Here is a 19,284-nt window from a genome sequence, read left to right as displayed (position 1 = left end):
TCGATATAACGTCAAATGATTTTATTGTTGAATATGTACATTTAATCCAGTTTTGTAAATTTAATATTAAAGTGCTAATTTTTAAGTCTTCTGACTTGTCCTTACATCTGTTTTTCTACTTCAGGTGTGATTCTCTACATCCTGCTCGTTGGATACCCACCATTCTGGGATGAAGATCAACATCGTCTTTATCAGCAAATTAAAGCTGGCGCCTATGATGTTAGTTCAAGTATTTTGAAGTATTTAATGACGATAATTGTATTAATGAATTACCTGCAGAATTGACTCATATATCATTATATTTGGATAATTTCTTGAATCCACAGTTTCCTTCACCTGAGTGGGACACAGTGACCCCAGAGGCAAAAGACCTTATTAATAAGATGTTGACTATTAACCCATCCAAACGCATTACTGCCGCAGAGGTACTCAAACATCCATGGATTTCAGTAAGTTTACAACTCAATTATATTTTCTGTCCAATAAAGACAACTATTTCAAATTTGTTTCATATATTGGAGCTTTTATTAAGATACATTAGAATTTAGCTTATTTTGTCAGCAGAAACTATTACTTTTTAATTACTTTTAGCAGATTTTCAATGAAAAATAATACAATTTATAAGAATATCCTTTTATGCAAATAACAGATGATTAAAGTAATGAAGTTTCATTAAAAATAAATATTGAAGTACGGCACAAGTATAATAAAAATTATCTAGGTCTTCAGACAAAAATGTTTTGTTTGCTGATAATCTACCTTGCACTTGGATACTGTCACAAATTGAACAGGTATGCACAGGGTTGGATCCAAGCGCAGAATTTATTGAAAAGGGGAAATCTAGAACCGTCAAAGTACAGGTTATCCATTCAAACACAAGAAACTCGTAACTAGAGAAATCTAAAGGTTGACAAAAGGTAATTCATAGGATAGGCAAAGATTATAACCAGAAGCCAATGAGACTACCAGGTTTAAATAGACACAGATATCAAGATTCAAAAAGCTAGCACCCTTATGTGACAGCAGCTCCTTCAAGACACATGATGTTACTATCATCCATCCTATAAAAAAATAATTTTGTAGTCATCCATCGTCCATCAGGTCAGCTAGGACATTTCTTGGAGTTGGATGCACTTCTGTCATTTTTCCCTGAGGATGATACTTCTCTAGTGGTCCTTGGAGACTTCAACATCCACTTAGAAACATCACAGGCTGCCGACTTCAACAACCTTACTGCGTCATTTGACCCCAAGCGAGTTCCCACTTCAGCAACCCATAAGTCTGATAATGAATTAGATCTTATCTACACACACTACTGCTCATCACACCCTGTTGCACAAATCTGATCATTTTCTAATCACTCTTGATCTCGACCTTACTTCTCCAGACACAACACACACTTTCCCACTGGTTACATTTTGGCGCAACCTACATACAGTCTCTCCCTCCTGCTTATCATCTGCAGTCTACTTCCTGGTCCCTCCCCCTAAATTGCTCTCTTTATTGAATACTAACAACACCACCGACACTCTATGCTCCACACTAACCTTCTGCTGAGACAGCTTATGCCCTTCTACATCTAGACCAGCCCGTGCAACCCCCTCCTCCCACCGGTTCTATGATGTCCTTTGTGAGCATCGCTCCAGGCTCAGGTCTATTAAGAGAAAGTGTCGCAAATCAAAAGATCCCACTGACCTCTGTCTCTATCAGTCTCCCCCTCTTCCTTCTCTATTGATATCTCCTCCGCTAAAACTCAGTACTACTACTCTAAAATCAATACCGCCTGACTCTCATACTCTTTTCAAAACCTTCTCTGCTCTTCTCTTCCACCCGACTACTTGGCCACTAGATCCCATCCCCACCCATCTCCTTCAGGCTCTCACCATCGGTTGCCCCTGCTCTCATCCACATTATCAACTCTTCTCTCACCACTGGTACATTTCCACAGCTTTTAAAGAGGCCTGCATAACCTCACTATTGAAGAAACCCACACTTAATCCTGTACTGTAAGAAAACTACAGGGCAGTATCTCTCCTCCCCTTCATTGCCAAAACTTTTGACACAGTTAATCAGCACCCCCCCTGTTGAACCTCAGGGCTATGGGTGTCTCTGGAATGGTGCTACAATGGTTTAAGGCTAATCTCTCAGGTAGGTTATTTAGAGTATCCTTATTTAGAGGTGAGGTCTCTGAGTCCAAACATCTCAATACTGGGATGCATCAGGGCTTCGACCACTGCTCTTTTCCATAAAAATGACATCCCAAGGTTCTGTCATTCGGAAACATGGCTTTTCCTATCACTCCTATGCGGATAACACACAACTTCATTTGTCATTTCACCCTGAAGATTAAACGGTTTCTGCACATATCTCAGTGACATTTCACTCTGGATGAACGCACCTGCAGCTGAAGCTTGCAAAAAAAAACTGCTTGTGATCTCGGGCGACCCAAAGATTAATCACAACCTCTCCATTCAGCTAGGTTCATCATCCATTATACCTTAAAGAACAGCAAACCTGGTAGTGGTAATTGATGATTAGCTAAACTACACGGGTTATGTTGCAAGTACCAGCTGGTCCTTTAGATTTATCCTTTACAACATTAGGGCAATTAGATCTTTCCTGTCCGAGCAGGCTACACAAGTCCTAGTCGAGGCTTTAGTTCTGTCCAGAATGGACTATTGCAATGTTCTCCTGGCTGGACTTCCAGCTTGTACAACCAAACCTATACAGATGATCCAGAATGCAGCGGCAAGAATGGTCTTCACTTAGTCGAAGAGAGAACACGTCAGTCCTCTCTACATTAGGATACATTTGCTCCCTATTGTCACTCGCATCAAATTCTAAGCTCTGCTTTTGGCCTACAAAATCCCCACTGGTTCGGCACCACATACCTTTAATCGCTAATACAGACTTTTCTACCCTCTAGATCCATGCGCTCTGCTAACGAATGATGTCTTGTGGTGCCAAATAGAAAATCACTCTCATGTACCTTCTCTGGATCTGTTCCACAATTGTGTAATTATCTCCCTGTTGCTACAAGCAGATTCTGCAGCCATCTTTAAGAACACATCTCTTCTGTCAACACCTGACTTGACCTATTCATTTTTATTTTCTACTTCTTTTTCTATCCTTACAAAGAAAGATACTTAGCTTTGTATATAGTGGTAGGCTAACTGAGACCTGTTGTATTGCACTTATGCATTGCTGTCCTTGTGTTGTTCTAATTGCTTCTATCATTTACCTTATTTGTAAGTCGCTTTTGATAAAAGCGTCTGCTAAATGACTAAATATTATTAATAAGACACAGGTGAACGTGAATATGGTCCAGCAAAAGGTTATGGGGATGGAGCGTGTAATGGCAGTCTGAGACATGAGAAGAGTGCCCTTTTGTGAAGCATAAGGGCACTCCAGCTGATAGGTGTGACATAGACTCCCCCCCCTTAAACACTGGCTTCCAGGTAGACAGTCTGGCGCAGGCAGGCATTCATTAAGGCTCTTGTGGAGAGGCTCTTGTGATGAAGCTCTGGGCTGGCGACCATCTTGCAGAGAGGCTATGGGGTGTCGATGCTGATGACCAGGCTGGTCACCATCAACGTAGAGCATGCAAACCCTCCACAACAGGCCTGGTTCCACGGTCCGTGGAGCCTGAAACCTAATGCCCCCTCCCAAAAATGTTTAGGGGTTGAGTTCTCCTTCACTTTGTATAGAGGATCCCACAAATGCTAATGCAATGTCCAGAAATTGAGCAAGTGAGCCGTACCATGGCCAACCATTGCTTGTCAGGTAAGTTTTGAGCAGTTCATTTAAGAAATTGAGCAAGTGAGCTTAAAGGACCATTGCTTGTCAGGTAAATTTTGAGTGGTTGACTTAATCCGTAAAGGTATAAGTCAATTTAAGCATATTACGGGTAATGTGTAAAATGAGAGATGTCAAAAAGTCTCTGGTGTGTTCCTCGGGGGTGCGATTACCTTGGTGTAGGAGGAGAAGTCAAACTGCTTGATCCATGTGCGCTAAATCTTCTGTAACGAATTGCACAGGTATACAAAAGGGTCTTTTCAAATGCGGCATTTATTGTAAAGGGGTAATCCAGAACCGTGGTTAAATAGCAGGCTAGGGTACGGTTTATCCATCCAAAAACAAAGACAAGAAACTGAAAATTCCAACGTTTCATCGAAGGAAAACAATTTGAAGTTGGAATATCACATTGTAAAATTTCTTCCATACATGTCGGCCTTCATTATTTGCCACAACCTCAATTTATAAGAAAAACAGCTCTGAGTGCTTTCTTTTCAGTGTGATGAGGTTTGAGAATACATTGAGAGTTATCTGAGTACATTCCTCCATAAATAATTTCTCCATATCCTTCTACCTCTTCTTCTGTTCATCCTACTAATTTTCTAAATTTCACATTCTCAATGTAAAAGTTCTGAATGGTGCACAGCCTTGCTCTACTTCATGATTGCCCTCTTTCTGTTTACAGCATCGCTCCACTGTTGCATCTTGTATGCATAGACAGGAGACTGTTGAGTGCTTGAAGAAATTCAACGCCAGAAGGAAACTTAAGGTACGTTTTTAAAAGGGCTGTGATATCACACTAACAAGCTTGTACCTTGGGTAGTGAAAGTTTAGGGTTGGTTAGTCAAGTAAATGTTTATAGTTTTCAGGTTACTAATTTACCTTTTTACCTATTAAGAGATTTTTATTATTAAATTATTAATAAACAACTACTGTTTATAGAAACTAAGTTAGAACAAAGCAAAACTTTGATACACACAATGCTATATGCTATGCTATTTACACAGCTTTCCTGTAGCTCAGTGGTAAGAGCATTGCATTAACAATGCAAGATTGTGGGTTTGATCCCAGGGGATTGCATATGCTTAGAAATAAAATGTATAGGATAATGCAATGTAAGTCGCTTTGGATAATTTTTTTTCTGTGAATATAAAATATGTTGTCCCTGGTGACTTTTTTATTATTATTGGAAACTACGAGTAAGGTATTCTTGTCTGGTTCTGATCAATTCAATTTTATTTTTAAATTATTTAAAAAAATGTAATTTAATAATTGCCTCTACAAGTCTTGAAAACCTGTAACATTAGCAAATAAAGTGAGAATCTGTGCCCGTATTTATCAATCTTCTCAAAGTGGCATTTTAGTCTTAAGTGCTGAGAATTCATGAAATGTACTCCTACATTCAAATTTAAATATATGTAAGTTATCAAAATTCTTAAAGGAACAATACAGGGTTTTTAGGAGGATCTATTGAGAGAAATGGAATATACTGTAATATACAAAACGATTTCTTCAGAGGTTTATAACGACCTTACATAATAAAGCGTTATGTTTCTAATACCGTAGAATAACCTGTTTATATCTATATGGAGCGGGCCTACATACATTGAATTTTGCCGCCATGTTTTGTACAGCTGCCCTAAATGGACAGACAGCTTTACAATGCGCATTTCCTTTCCCTTGCGGTATAGTGGTGAAACGGATCGCGGATGATCAGTGATCTGTACGAATCGTATTCTACGGTTCGGAACACCTACAATCCAGCCCGAAATTATTTGTACCCCTTGCAAATTCTGACTTAAAGTTACTTTTATTCAACCAGCAAGTTTTTTTTTGACCGGAATGGCACAGGTTTCGTCCAAAAGATAATAAGACGATGCATCATTGTGGAAAAAAAATTCTCATCTTTATTTACATTTGAACAAAAAGTGGCATGTCCAAAATTATTCATACCCTTCTCAATAATCAATAGAAAATCCTTTATTGAATATTACAGCAATCAAACGCTTCCGATAATTGCTGACCAGCTTTTTGCATGTCTCCACTGGTATTTTTGCCCATTCATCTTTAGCGATGAGCTCCAACTCTTTCAGGTTGGAGGGTCTCCTTGCAATCACCCTGATCTTTAGCTCCCTCCACAGATTCTCAACTGGATTTAAGTCAGGACTCTGGCTGGGCCACTGCAAAACGTAGATGTTCTTGTCTGCTAACCATTTCTTCACCACTTTTGCTGTGTGTTGTGGGTCGTTGTCGTGCTGAAATGTCCACTGGTGCCTGATGCTATTGCTTTTTATGGTTCCATTTACTGTGACTAGGTTCCCTGGTCCACCGGCTGAAAAACACCCCCAAAACATTAGGTTCCCACCACCATGTTTGACAATGGGGATGGTGTTCTTAGGGTTGAAGGCTTCTCCTTTTTTACGCCAAATGAAGGCTACATCATTGTGGCCAAACAATTAAATTTTTGTTTCATCGGACCATAAAACAGAAGACCAGAAGTCTTCTTTGTCCAGATGAGCTTTTGCAAAGGCCAAGCGGGCTTTTGTGGGCCATATCTGGAGAAGTGGTGTCCTCCTTGGTCTGCGTCCGTAGAACCCAGCGGTGTGCAGGGTCCGTTGGACTGTCTGCCTTGAGATGTTGCCACCAGCAGAGCCCAGATTCATCAGGATGGCCTTGGTGGTGATCCTTGGATTCTTTGAAACCTCTCTCACTATCCTCCTGGCCAGCACAGGTGTCACTTTTGGCTTCCAACCACGTACTCCGAGATTTTCACAGTGCGGAACGTCTTGTATTTTTTAATAATACTTTGCACTGTAGCCACTGGAACTTCAAAACATTTAGATATGGTCTTATAGCCCTTTCCTGACTTGTGAGCAGCCACAATGTGCAGCCGCAGGTCCTCAGTGAGCTCCTTTGTCTTAGCCATTACTGTCCACAAACCAACAGCAGAGAGCTTCTGTTTTTTACCTGTTGAGTTGATTAAAACAGCTGTTCCCAATGAATCAGGGTAACTTGGATGCTTTAGAACAGCTTGGACTATTTGGAATGGTATAGAATTTTGGAATATCCCATAAACTGTGACAGTTTGCAAAGTGTATGAATAATTTTGGACATGCAACTTTTTGTTCAAATGTAAATAAAAGCTGAGAATTTTTTTTCCACAATGATGCCTCTTGTACATTGTATTATTATCTTTTGGGAGAAGCCTGTGTCGTTTCCGGTCCAAAAAAACTTGCTGGTTGAATAAAAATAACTTTAAGTCAGAATTTGCCAGGGGTATGAATAATTTCGGGCTGGACTGTATGTGACCCAAGGATTAAATGTAAGTTTATTCATCATTGAGTAAGAGAGTAAAACGTGACTCTCTATAGGTTTAGCACCAACATGCTCTCGCCTTTCTCTCTCCTGTGTCTGGATGAGTACAACATTACAGCGGTTCCAGATAAACAATTATGCTCAAAACCGCTCCTTCACACCGCTAATATTAGAACAAAAACTACAACATATCTGTCCTGTTCTGACAAACAGGAAATCCAATGTTACTCGCATACTGTACATATCCGAATCAAAGCAACCTCCTCGGGGGTGATTTTAAGACGATCTTTCTCTCCGACGACTATCTGCTGGAAAGTATCTCCATAGATATCTATGAGTATCTCTGCTAAAAGCCTTAGTACCGCGGGTCCCTACGCGTCTTTGCTGTCGAATTAACGAAGGTCCTAGTTCCGGTCTGACTTTTATCCTTCTTTTTATACTTAAGACATTGCTCTTTTTACAGTCTTTCTAATGCCCGCATGATCTCTTCCCTGCGTCAACATGAGAACAACATCTTTTTGTATTATGGTGGCAACCGTCGTGTTTGGACTGAGGGATTCGTTGCAAATCTATAATACAACACTTGTGGCTGCTGTAAATCAAAAACTGCGCCTTTAAAGCTAAGAATCACTCTTACTCTCCCAATTATTTGATACAGCTCGAGAGGTCTTTCAAGTGCTTAGGAGTTGCCACTAGAGCCTTGTGATGTCGCTGAGGAGACAGAGACATGTGGTGGACAGAGGGATGGGCCATTGGAACCGTATCATTCAACATTATACACGCATAAATTCGGTAGTCCCCTGCATAGGCGTAACTGTGGGTTTTTATTATTGAAACAGCATCTACACATCCTTTTTAATAATCACATTTATACATTTAAGGAACATTTTTATGCAGATAAAAGGCACGTAGTCCGTACATGTCATTATATTTACATGACACCATTAGTAATCAGCAGAGCATGTATCCTGATACAGTTCACATCATTGCAGGAGATTTTAACCATTCTAATTTATAGGCAGTGCTCCCTAAATTTCATCAGAGCGTCAAGTGTGCTACCAGGGGAGCAAATACACTGGATAAGGTTTATTCTTACATTAGGTTGGGCTTCAGGGCCAAACCTCTACCACATCTGGGCCTGTCAGACCATACTGTATGTCCGTGCACTTAATTCCAGCATATACCCCCCTCAGGAAAAGAGCTTGAAGGTGCTTCCCAACAGCTGCAGGACTGCTTTGAGACAACAGACTGGGAGGTGTTTGAACACCAAGACCTGGAGCAGTACGGTACACTCCACAGACACTGTCACTGTGGACAAATATATCCGGGTCTATCCCAACACAAAACAGCTCTCCACTCAGCCCTATGTCACCTGGAGCTGCCGGGGAGCTATGCGCGCCTACTCTTTGTGGACTTAAGCTCAGCTTTGAACACCATCGTCCCTGACAGACTTGTGACCAAACTGTTAGACCTGGGAATATCTCACACTATCTGCCTGTGGATTAAGGACTCTTTGTCTGATTGCCCACAGAAGGTGAAGGTAGAACGCCACTACTCCTCATGCCAAAGCCTCAGCACCGGCTCTCTCCAGGGCTGTGTGCTAAGTCCCCTTCTTTACACCCTCTACACCCATGACTGCACCCCCACCCACTCCAGCAACACCGTCATCAAGTTTGCTGATGAGACCATCGTGGTGGGGCTTGTTCTGGGGAAGACGAGTCTGCATACCTGGACGAGGTGGAGCAGTTGTCAACCTGGCTCTGAACAGTACCAAGACCAAGGAACTGATTATTTACTGCAGGAGAAAGAAAACTGATATCTACACCAGGCGGTTTATGGGGAGAGCCAGGAACCTCATCGTTGGATCCAGCCACCCAAATCACAGGCTGCTCTCCTTGCTGCCCTCAGGCTGACAATACCGGAGCATTTGGTCCCGCACAAACCAGCTGGAGGACGGGTTTTTTCCTCAGGTTATTAGACTGCTCAACATCAACAACTGATACACTCTACACGCTCACGCTTCTTTTTACCATGCACTACAGTTTCATGGACCATAATGCATCATGTATTGCAACTAACACAATAACCATTCATTACCAAATTTGTATACCTATATCTGTACTATGTGCACTATGTGGTTGATCGATTAAACATACACATTTATGTGTACACCTGCATATTTAATTGTGTTTATTGTGTATATACAGTGCATTGAATATTGTCTTTTTTATACAGTCTGTCTTTTTATTCCTCGCAATGTTTGTCTGCAATACATACTGTCACTTAAGTTTGTAAACAATCATGCAGTTGTTTGTCACACAGTTGTCTGCCCATATGCATTCACGAGTTCGCCCTCGCAGATAAACAGCTCCGTTATAGGGATAGATTGGTAAAGCATGGGTATGCAGGTTATGCATATTGGGGTGTTGTGCAGGGAGTGGGCTCCGAGCTCACCGGATCTATCCGAACCCGGAGCACTCTACCTTGGTCAGGGCCAGTGCGTCGGGCTCGGAACCAGCTCGAGCTCAGAACACCCCCCCCTGAGGGTCCTGCTGGACTGAGGAAAGTGAGAGGAGCCGGGGTGGAGGAGGGATTTTATCTGGCGAGAAGCATCAGGTAAGATTGTTTGTCTATTTATAATGGAGCTTGCTTGAGCTGATAGGGTAGATGCTGTGAATGCTAATGATGTACCAGCCGAGATGGTTGTGCTGAGATTGCGTGCTCGGCTGATAGGTATTTGCTGGTCATGGAACGGAGTTCTAATTATATGCTTGTGATCCTCCCGAACTCCCGAATAAAACATCATTTCTACATTGTATGGAGTACGCACCCAAGACTTTCACTCACCACACATGGTGATGTGACAATAAAAGTGATTGGATTTGATTAATCTGATGGATAGTATGCTAAATGGAACGCATCATACTATTTGTTCACAGTTTAGAGAGCGCACACCTCACGCAGACATAAAGCGGAGCATACACGAGCAGTAGAGAAAGTGAAAACCAATGAGCCGTATTGTACTAAACACAGTTTGTTAGCCAGATGGATGCGCTGCACAAGACAAATACAGTAATATTGTCAAAATCACCGTTCTTGTGTGTATAATGATTTTGTCAGAGGATGTGTCAAATAGTGAAAGTGACCACCGTCTAACATGTGGCAAACGTTTTTTAATTACTATTGTATACTTGTTTTAATGTCTGACAACAGAAAATGTCAAAGACAATCACTTTATTGGGCACTCAGTTGTATTAAAATAGAGTATGTGACAGTTCAAAGACTACAAGCGAAAGTGCTAAAGCTAGTCCGGTGGTCCCGAGTCCGGTGGTCCCGAGTCCGGTGGTCCAGAGTCCGGTGGTCCAGAGTCCGGTGGTCCAGAGTCCGGTGGTCCAGAGTCCGGTGGTCCCGAGTCCCAAATATATTTTTGGGGGGCACTGTGGGGAGGTGACGGGCCGAGCGTCCAGCCCGGCTGCAGATTCTCCCCAGAAACCGGAACCCAGGCTGGTCCAGCAGCCGCCAGAGGTCGACAAAGCCCATGTTTCTCACTCTCCCAGCACTCAGCAAGAGCTTTAGGAAAAAGTAACTCTGATCTGTTCCTAAACGCATTTTTTTCATTATGCACACAGCCAGTTTTACACAAAATGAAGTTTTCAGTGCAAAGCCCATGTTTCTCACTCTCCCAGCACTCAGAATGAGCTTTAAGAAAAAGTAACTCTGATCTGTTCCTAAACGCACTTTTTCATTACGCAAACAGCCAGTTTTAAACAAAATGAAGTTTTCAGTGCAAAGCCCTTGTTACTCACTCTTCTAGCACTCAGAATGAGCATGTCAGAAAAGTAACTCTGATCTGTTCCTAAACGCACTTTTTCATTACGCACACAGCCAGTTTTACACAAAATGAAGTTTTCAGTCCAAAGCCCATGTTTCTCACTCTCCCAGCACTCAGAATGAGCATTTAAGAAAAAGTAACTCTGATCTGATCCTAAACGCACTTTTTCATTATGCATTCAGCCAGTTTTACACAAAATGAAGTTTTCAGTGCAAAGCCCATGTTTCTCACTGTGCCAGCACTCAGAATGAGCATTTAAGAAAAAGTAACTCTGATCTGATTCTAAACGCATTTTTTCATTATGCATTCAGCCAGTTTTACACAAAATGAAGTTTTCAGTGCAAAGCCCTTGTTTCTCACTCTTCTAGCACTCAGAATGAGCATGTCAGAAAAGTAACTCTGATCTGTTCCTAAACGCACTTTTTCATTATGCACACAGCCAGTTTTACACAAAATGAAGTTTTCAGTGCAAAGCCCATGTTTCTCACTCTCCCAGCACTCAGAATGAGCATTTAAGAAAAAGTAACTCTGATCTGATCCTAAACGCACTTTTTCATTATGCATTCAGCCAGTTTTAAACAAAATGAAGTTTTCAGTGCAAAGCCCATGTTTCTAACTCTCCCAGCAATCAGAAGGAGCATTTAAGAAAAAGTAACTCTGATCTGATCCTAAACGCACTTTTTCATTATGCACACAGCCAGTTTTACACAAAATGAAGTTTTCAGTGCAAAGCCCATGTTTCTCACTCTTCTAGCACTCAGAATGAGCATGTCAGAAAAGTAACTCTGATCTGTTCCTAAACGTACTTTTTCATTATGCACACAGCCAGTTTTACACAAAATGAAGTTTTCAGTGCAAAGCCCATGTTTCTCACTCTCCCAGCACTCAGAATGAGCTTTAAGAAAAGTAACTCTGATCTGTTCCTAAACGCATTTTTTCATTATGCACACAGCCAGTTTTACACAAAATGAAGTTTTCAGTGCAAAGCCCATGTTTCTCACTCTTCTAGCACTCAGAATGAGCATGTCAGAAAAGTAACTCTGATCTGTTCCTAAACGTACTTTTTCATTATGCACACAGCCAGTTTTACACAAAATGAAGTTTTCAGTGCAAAGCCCATGTTTCTCACTCTCCCAGCACTCAGAATGAGCTTTAAGAAAGAGTAACTCTGATCTGTTCCTAAACGCATTTTTTCATTATGCACACAGCCAGTTTTACACAAAATGAAGTTTTCAGTGCAAAGCCCTTGTTACTCACTCTTCTAGCACTCAGAATGAGCATGTCAGAAAAGTAACTCTGATCTGTTCCTAAACGCACTTTTTCATTACGCACACAGCCAGTTTTACACAAAATGAAGTTTTCAGTGCAAAGCCCTTGTTTCTCACTCTCCCAGCACTCAGAATGAGCTTTATGAAAAAGTAACTCTGATCTGCTCCTAAACGCATTTTTTCATTATGCACACAGCCAGTTTTACACAAAATGAAGTTTTCAGTGCAAAGCCCTTGTTACTCACTCTTCTAGCACTCAGAATGAGCATTTAAGAAAAAGTAACTCTAATCTGATCCTAAACGCACTTTTTCATTATGCACACAGCCAGTTTTAAACAAAATGAAGTTTTCAGTGCAAAGCCCATGTTTCTCACTCTCCCAGCAATCAGAATGAGCATTTAAGAAAAAGTAACTCTGATCTGATCCTAAACGCACTTTTTCATTATGCACACAGCCAGTTTTACACAAAATGAAGTTTTCAGTGCAAAGCCCATGTTTCTCACTCTCCCAGCACTCAGAATGAGCATTTAAGAAAAAGTAACTCTGATCTGATCCTAAACGCACTTTTTCATTACGCGCACAGCCAGTTTTACACAAAATGAAGTTTTCAGTACAAAGCCCATGTTTCTCACTCTCCCAGCACTCAGAATGAGCATTTAAGAAAAAGTAACTCTGATCTGATCCTAAACGCACTTTTTCATCATGCATTCAGCCAGTTTTAAACAAAATGAAGTTTTCAGAGCAAAGCCCTTGTTTCTCACTCTTCTAGCACTCAGAATGAGCATGTCAGAAAAGTAACTCTGATCTGTTCCTAAACGCACTTTTTCATTACGCAAACAGCCAGTTTTACACAAAATGAAGTTTTCAGTGCAAAGCCCATGTTTCTCACTCTCCCAGCACTCAGCAAGAGCTTTAAGAAAAAGTAACTCTGATATGTTCCTAAACGCACTTTTTCATTATGCACACAGCCAGTTTTACACAAAATGAAGTTTTCAGTGCAAAGCCCTTGTTTCTCACTCTTCTAGCACTCAGAATGAGCATGTCAGAAAAGTAACTCTCATCTGTTCCTAAACGCACTTTTTCATTACGCAAACAGCCAGTTTTACACAAAATGAAGTTTTCAGTGCAAAGCCCATGTTTCTCACTCTCCCAGCACTCAGCAAGAGCTTTAAGAAAAAGTAACTCTGATCTGTTCCTAAACGCACTTTTTCATTATGCACACAGACAGTTTTACACAAAATTAAGTTTTCAGTGCAAAGCCCTTGTTACTCACTCTTCTAGCACTCAGAATGAGCATGTCAGAAAAGTAACTCTGATCTGTTCCTAAACGCACTTTTTCATTACGCACACAGCCAGTTTTACACAAAATGAAGTTTTCAGTGCAAAGCCCATGTTTCTCACTCTCCCAGCACTCAGAATGAGCATTTAAGAAAAAGTAACTCTGATCTGATCCTAAACGCACTTTTTCATTACGCACACAGCCAGTTTTACACAAAATGAAGTTTTCAGTACAAAGCCCATGTTTCTCACTCTCCCAGCACTCAGAATGAGCATTTAAGAAAAAGTAACTCTGATCTGATCCTAAACGCACTTTTTCATTATGCACACAGCCAGTTTTACACAAAATGAAGTTTTCAGTGCAAAGCCCATGTTTCTCACTCTCCCAGCACTCAGAATGAGCATTTAAGAAAAAGTAACTCTGATCTGATCCTAAACGCACTTTTTCATTACGCACACAGCCAGTTTTACACAAAATGAAGTTTTCAGTACAAAGCCCATGTTTCTCACTCTCCCAGCACTCAGAATGAGCATTTAAGAAAAAGTAACTCTGATCTGATCCTAAACGCACTTTTTCATTATGCATTCAGCCAGTTTTAAACAAAATGAAGTTTTCAGTGCAAAGCCCTTGTTTCTCACTCTTCTAGCACTCAGAATGAGCATGTCAGAAAAGTAACTCTGATCTGTTCCTAAACGCACTTTTTCATTACGCAAACAGCCAGTTATACACAAAATGAAGTTTTCAGTGCAAAGCCCATGTTTCTCACTCTCCCAGCACTCAGCAAGAGCTTTAAGAAAAAGTAACTCTGATCTGTTCCTAAACGCACTTTTTCATTATGCACACAGACAGTTTTACACAAAATGAAGTTTTCAGTGCAAAGCCCTTGTTTCTCACTCTCCCAGCACTCAGAATGAGCTTTAAGAAAAAGTAACTCTGATCTGCTCCTAAACGCATTTTTTCATTATGCACACAGCCAGTTTTACACAAAATGAAGTTTTCAGTGCAAAGCCCTTGTTACTCACTCTTCTAGCACTCAGAATGAGCATGTCAGAAAAGTAACTCTGATCTGTTCCTAAACGCACTTTTTCATTACGCACACAGCCAGTTTTACACAAAATGAAGTTTTCAGTGCAAAGCCCATGTTTCTCACTCTCCCAGCACTCATAATGAGCATTTAAGAAAAAGTAACTCTGATCTGATCCTAAACGCACTTTTTCATTATGCATTCAGCCAGTTTTAAACAAAATGAAGTTTTCAGTGCAAAGCCCATGTTTCTCACTCTCCCAGCAATCAGAATGAGCATTTAAGAAAAAGTAACTCTGATCTGATCCTAAACGCACTTTTTCATTATGCATTCAGCTAGTTTTACACAAAATGAAGTTTTCAGTTCAAAGCCCATGTTTCTCACTCTCCCAGCACTCAGCAAGAGCTTTAAGAAAAAGTAACTCTGATCTGTTCCTAAATGCACTTTTTCATTATGCACACAGCCAGTTTTACACAAAATGAAGTTTTCAGTGCAAAGCCCATGTTTCTCACTCTCCCAGCACTCAGAATGAGCATTTAAGAAAAAGTAACTCTGATCTGATCCTAAACGCACTTTTTCATTATGCACACAGCCAGTTTTACACAAAATGAAGTTTTCAGTACAAAGCCCATGTTTCTCACTCTCCCAGCACTCAGAATGAGCATTTAAGAAAAAGTAACTCTGATCTTATCCTAAATGCATTTTTTCATTATGCATTCAGCCAGTTTTACTCAAAATGAAGTTTTCAGTGCAAAGCCCATGTTTCTCACTCTTCTAGCACTCAGAATGAGCATTTAAGAAAAGCAAGGAGATAATGGGCTTGACGATTCGGTAATTGAGATTGGCACGGTAGATAATGAAGAGTAGATATAATTATGTTTTCGTTTTTATTGAGGGTGATTGGTGTTGTTATGTTTTTATTACAAATCAGTCCGATTGATCTTTTACCTCAAAGAACAGCTTGCAAACCAGAAAACCACACAAAAATACGCAAATGCAACTATCCTTTTATTAAAGATTTTGTATTAACCTTTTGTACTACTCTATATATATTTGTTCTTTAAAGGGACACAGGACTGCTTGTAAGACCGTTTGTCTGAAAGTGGCCATTGTGAGAATCTGGATTTCGTCCTGTCCTCCACAAATACTGCATCTATGTTTATTCCAATATTCATCATATGTATTCATTCCTTTATCTTTTTATTCATTTCTATTCATAATATTTGCTCCTTACTTTCTTGTTGTTTAACCTGGTTGAAAGTTGTATCGGATCTTATGCTGTCTTATGTTGATATAAGCATCTGTTGTTCTCCATATCAAGGTTCCTAATGATGCCTATGGACAATTGTTTTGTTATTGTAATATTAAATATGTAATCATATCTGATTGTTCAGGAGGAAAGACTAAACAGAAAGTCTGGTGATTTTCCACTGTTTTGGTGGTTTTATATGACGCCTCCTGATGCAAACTTATAAGTATTAGTCCTTAACAATAAACTATGGACTCTGATTGAACAAGCACTTGTGTCTGTGTCAAACTTTGTCTCCAGATCTGCAAACTCTGTGTGTTCCGTCGACTAGACTCTTCAACCGTATAATATTGTTTAGACAAGGGGACATAAGAAGTTTACATTCTTACAATTTGCTAATTAATTCTTTCTGTTCTTGTTTTCAGGGTGCCATTCTCACTACAATGCTTGCCACCAGAAACTTTTCAGGTAACTCTAGTATTCTATTTAACCACTGTGTACAATGTAAAAAAAGGCATACAGATTAATAGTAATTTTTCCCATATTCTGCTTTATTTTTTCCCCAAATTCTGTTTCAATTTTTCTGTACTCATTAACTATCATAAGAGACCTAGATACTACAGTATTTTTTTAACTTTACGGAAAAAGTCCATAAAATATGGCATAATGCACAACTATGTTAATACAAACCAGCATCTCTCCACTGCAAAATGTTTTAAATTTAAGATTTTTTTATTTTTTACTAGTTGTTTACTTTACTAAACAAAGTCATTTTATATACTATATAAGTTATAATATAAGTTTATTAATGTGGGTGTGTTACAGTTAATTTAAGTTAACCAGACATATTTTGACGGTATGCCGCAGACATTTAAGTGCATGTTTGACCATAGATTTACTCAAATGAAGCAGTGAAATGCTCATGAAGTAAACTCTCAGAGCAGCTCTGGAGATGTGTTCGCATCCCCATATAGTGAGATGCTGTAAACAGACGTTTCATGTACAGTAACGTTACAGGATACTACTTGAATCATTCATTCAGAGACACGCAGAACAGGGAGAATACATATTTAAACTGCATCTGAATCACTACTGATGTTTTTTAAAGCAGATTTAATTTTATTAGCTGTTTAAATGCTAATATCGGATTAAGAATTTTGACATTTGTAAGATTCCACACTATTCAGTGTTATACATCAAATTCCATTTTAATGCCTGGGTTCCTTCGTATTTTCCGAATCTTGGAAATCATATGGTCCTAGTAATGTAACAATTACTTATAATCCAGAACAAAATATTCATTTGTTTGCTTTCAATGCATCCTTCAAATATTCTGTTCTTTTCTGTTGTCCCTCTTTGTTTGACATCACGACTTTACTCCCTTTACAGAGAAAAGATATGGCTTTAATAATCAGTGTTTTTCTAAAATCTCATTAAATTGGGAGTTGATTCATTAAGAAATTCTCAGTTTTACCTGTCCTTATAATTGCTGTGTATTTTCCGTAAAAAAACGTACAAGTAACAATCACATGCTAAAGACCTACCTCTTTGGACATCTGTAATGATTATTTGAAAGTTCACATTACAGCACACTTTGCAAATCTTAAAAGGATCCCTGACTAGAAAGACGTATATGCCTTTGTACATTATAATAATCCCATTCCTAGTGCAACCAAAACTAAATGATATCCGGGGCTTTAACAGCTAATTTACACAATTAAAAAACAACAATTAATTTAAACAGAGTTATCTGTTTATTCAAATGAACTCTCCATGTATGTGTGTTTGTGTGTGTGTGTGCGTGTGTGTGTGTTTACGTATTTATATATATTGTGAAAGCAAAACGCATCTTGGCAAAAAGAAGAAAATAATATTATTGAAGATTATATATAAGATTATCAATATCCACACTATATATACTGTAGCTTTTTGAGGTAAGGACTTTTGGCCATTGTCTGCCCATTTCGTATCTACCATTCACTATGAATATGGTTGTACAATGAACACGTTTCATTCACGCTCTAAATGAGCTGGTTGCACATCCATAAAAGTACAATAAATGTGTTTCGTGTTCCCTCTAATTGGACTGGTCGCACATCAGTGAAAGCACAAAAAAACATGTGAATCAATAAGCAAGTCTCACTATTAGTTATTGGAATATTTTTTGTGTAATAGACCGCAATAGCCAAGTGATTGAGTGGGTTGCATACAAAACGGCATCGTATTCATTACTCCCCGACTTCCACACGAAAGCTGGAATGCCATGCTTTGCTCCTTATGACAGTGCCCGTGAATGACATGTGGGCAGGGCCATATCGATTTTATAAATACAGAGGTACAAAAAGTTTGTCCCAAACTAAAGAAAAAGTTGACTTCCTTGATATATATATATATATATATATATGTGCATTTTCAAACATTTGGAGTCCAAATCTTGTTTTCACCAGTGATAGGTAAACACATGATCAATGTATATTTTTATACAAATATTAACTGATAGGAAAACAATCTAACCTTCATTAAAAAGCATTTGGGTTTGGAATAACATATAGGTAAGCGCATGATAACAGATTTTCTATTTGTGTTTGAACTCTTTAAATTTTGTGTAGCTACAGACATAGAAATTACAAAGGTTGCAGACACTTGTTTTTTTATTTAAAATATGTCAAATTAACGGAAACAGAATTAAAGAACGAGAATGCATTTAGAAGTTATGCATTTAAAATATTTACAAATAATATCTTTTTTTAATAGGCTACTCAGTTTTGGGCAAGACACTTGGAAGCTTAACAGTTCCTGGCACAATACCGTAGATTAATATCGACACATTTAACAAGTCTTTCGGGGCATGACTCTTATCAAACATGTTACATTTGGAGCAGACTGGACAATGGTCTCATTCACTACGCATGCGTACGCAAAAATGTGTGCTTGAAACTGGCACATGAACATTCAAGGTCAATGTCTACACCATTTAGCATCACAAAAAAATTAACGTGAGACTAACCAAATATGATGTTCAACTTATTAAAGCTCTAGGAGTTTGTTAAAGTATGACACCTGGAAATGGCAAAAACTGCACAGAACGAGCAGTGGACATTGAAAATAAATGACTTCCCAGTACGTTTAGAGCATGGGTCAAAGAGATTTGATGAGATTTTGACCTATTTTTTGACACGGCGGGACTAGTCCACGTCTTGTTTGCGTGATTCAGAGTCGACTCCCTTTTTTACAAGCCAATAACTTTGTTATTTATTCACCTTTGGACTTACAACTTAGCACACTGCTTACATTCAAACACGGCAACATAACAAACTGGATGAAATGTAATTTTCATGATCTAATGCTACTTACTCTTTAAAAATGTGCTTAAAGGTACAGTGATTTACAGCTGCCAGTAGCGTTATATTATAGATTTGGAACGAATCTCTCAGTCCAAACATGATGGTGGCCACCACCATACAAAAAGATGTCGTCGGCTGCGACAGCGTGTCTTTAGACTGAAGAAAGAGCGATGTGTTA

General features: G+C 39.3%; 1 protein-coding gene across 4 annotated transcripts in view; it reads left to right on the top strand.

Moving 5' to 3' along the window:
- camk2a (calcium/calmodulin-dependent protein kinase II alpha) overlaps positions 1-19,284 on the top strand; it is a 257,071-nt gene that overhangs the window by 87,825 nt on the left and 149,962 nt on the right. For all 4 annotated transcript variants that reach the window (XM_056730301.1, XM_056730300.1, XM_056730299.1 and 1 more), the window contains exons 9-12: positions 125-219; positions 327-449; positions 4,481-4,564; positions 16,188-16,230. In XM_056730301.1, coding sequence (XP_056586279.1) covers positions 125-219; positions 327-449; positions 4,481-4,564; positions 16,188-16,230 — 345 coding nt within the window. The remainder of the gene's footprint in view (positions 1-124; positions 220-326; positions 450-4,480; positions 4,565-16,187; positions 16,231-19,284) is intronic.

This window comes from Triplophysa dalaica, chromosome 19 (genome assembly GCF_015846415.1).
Source record: "Triplophysa dalaica isolate WHDGS20190420 chromosome 19, ASM1584641v1, whole genome shotgun sequence".
Lineage (NCBI taxonomy): Eukaryota > Metazoa > Chordata > Actinopteri > Cypriniformes > Nemacheilidae > Triplophysa > Triplophysa dalaica.
The sequence above is the reverse complement of the archived record's forward strand: the minus strand, read 5'-3'. Positions and strand labels throughout refer to the sequence as shown.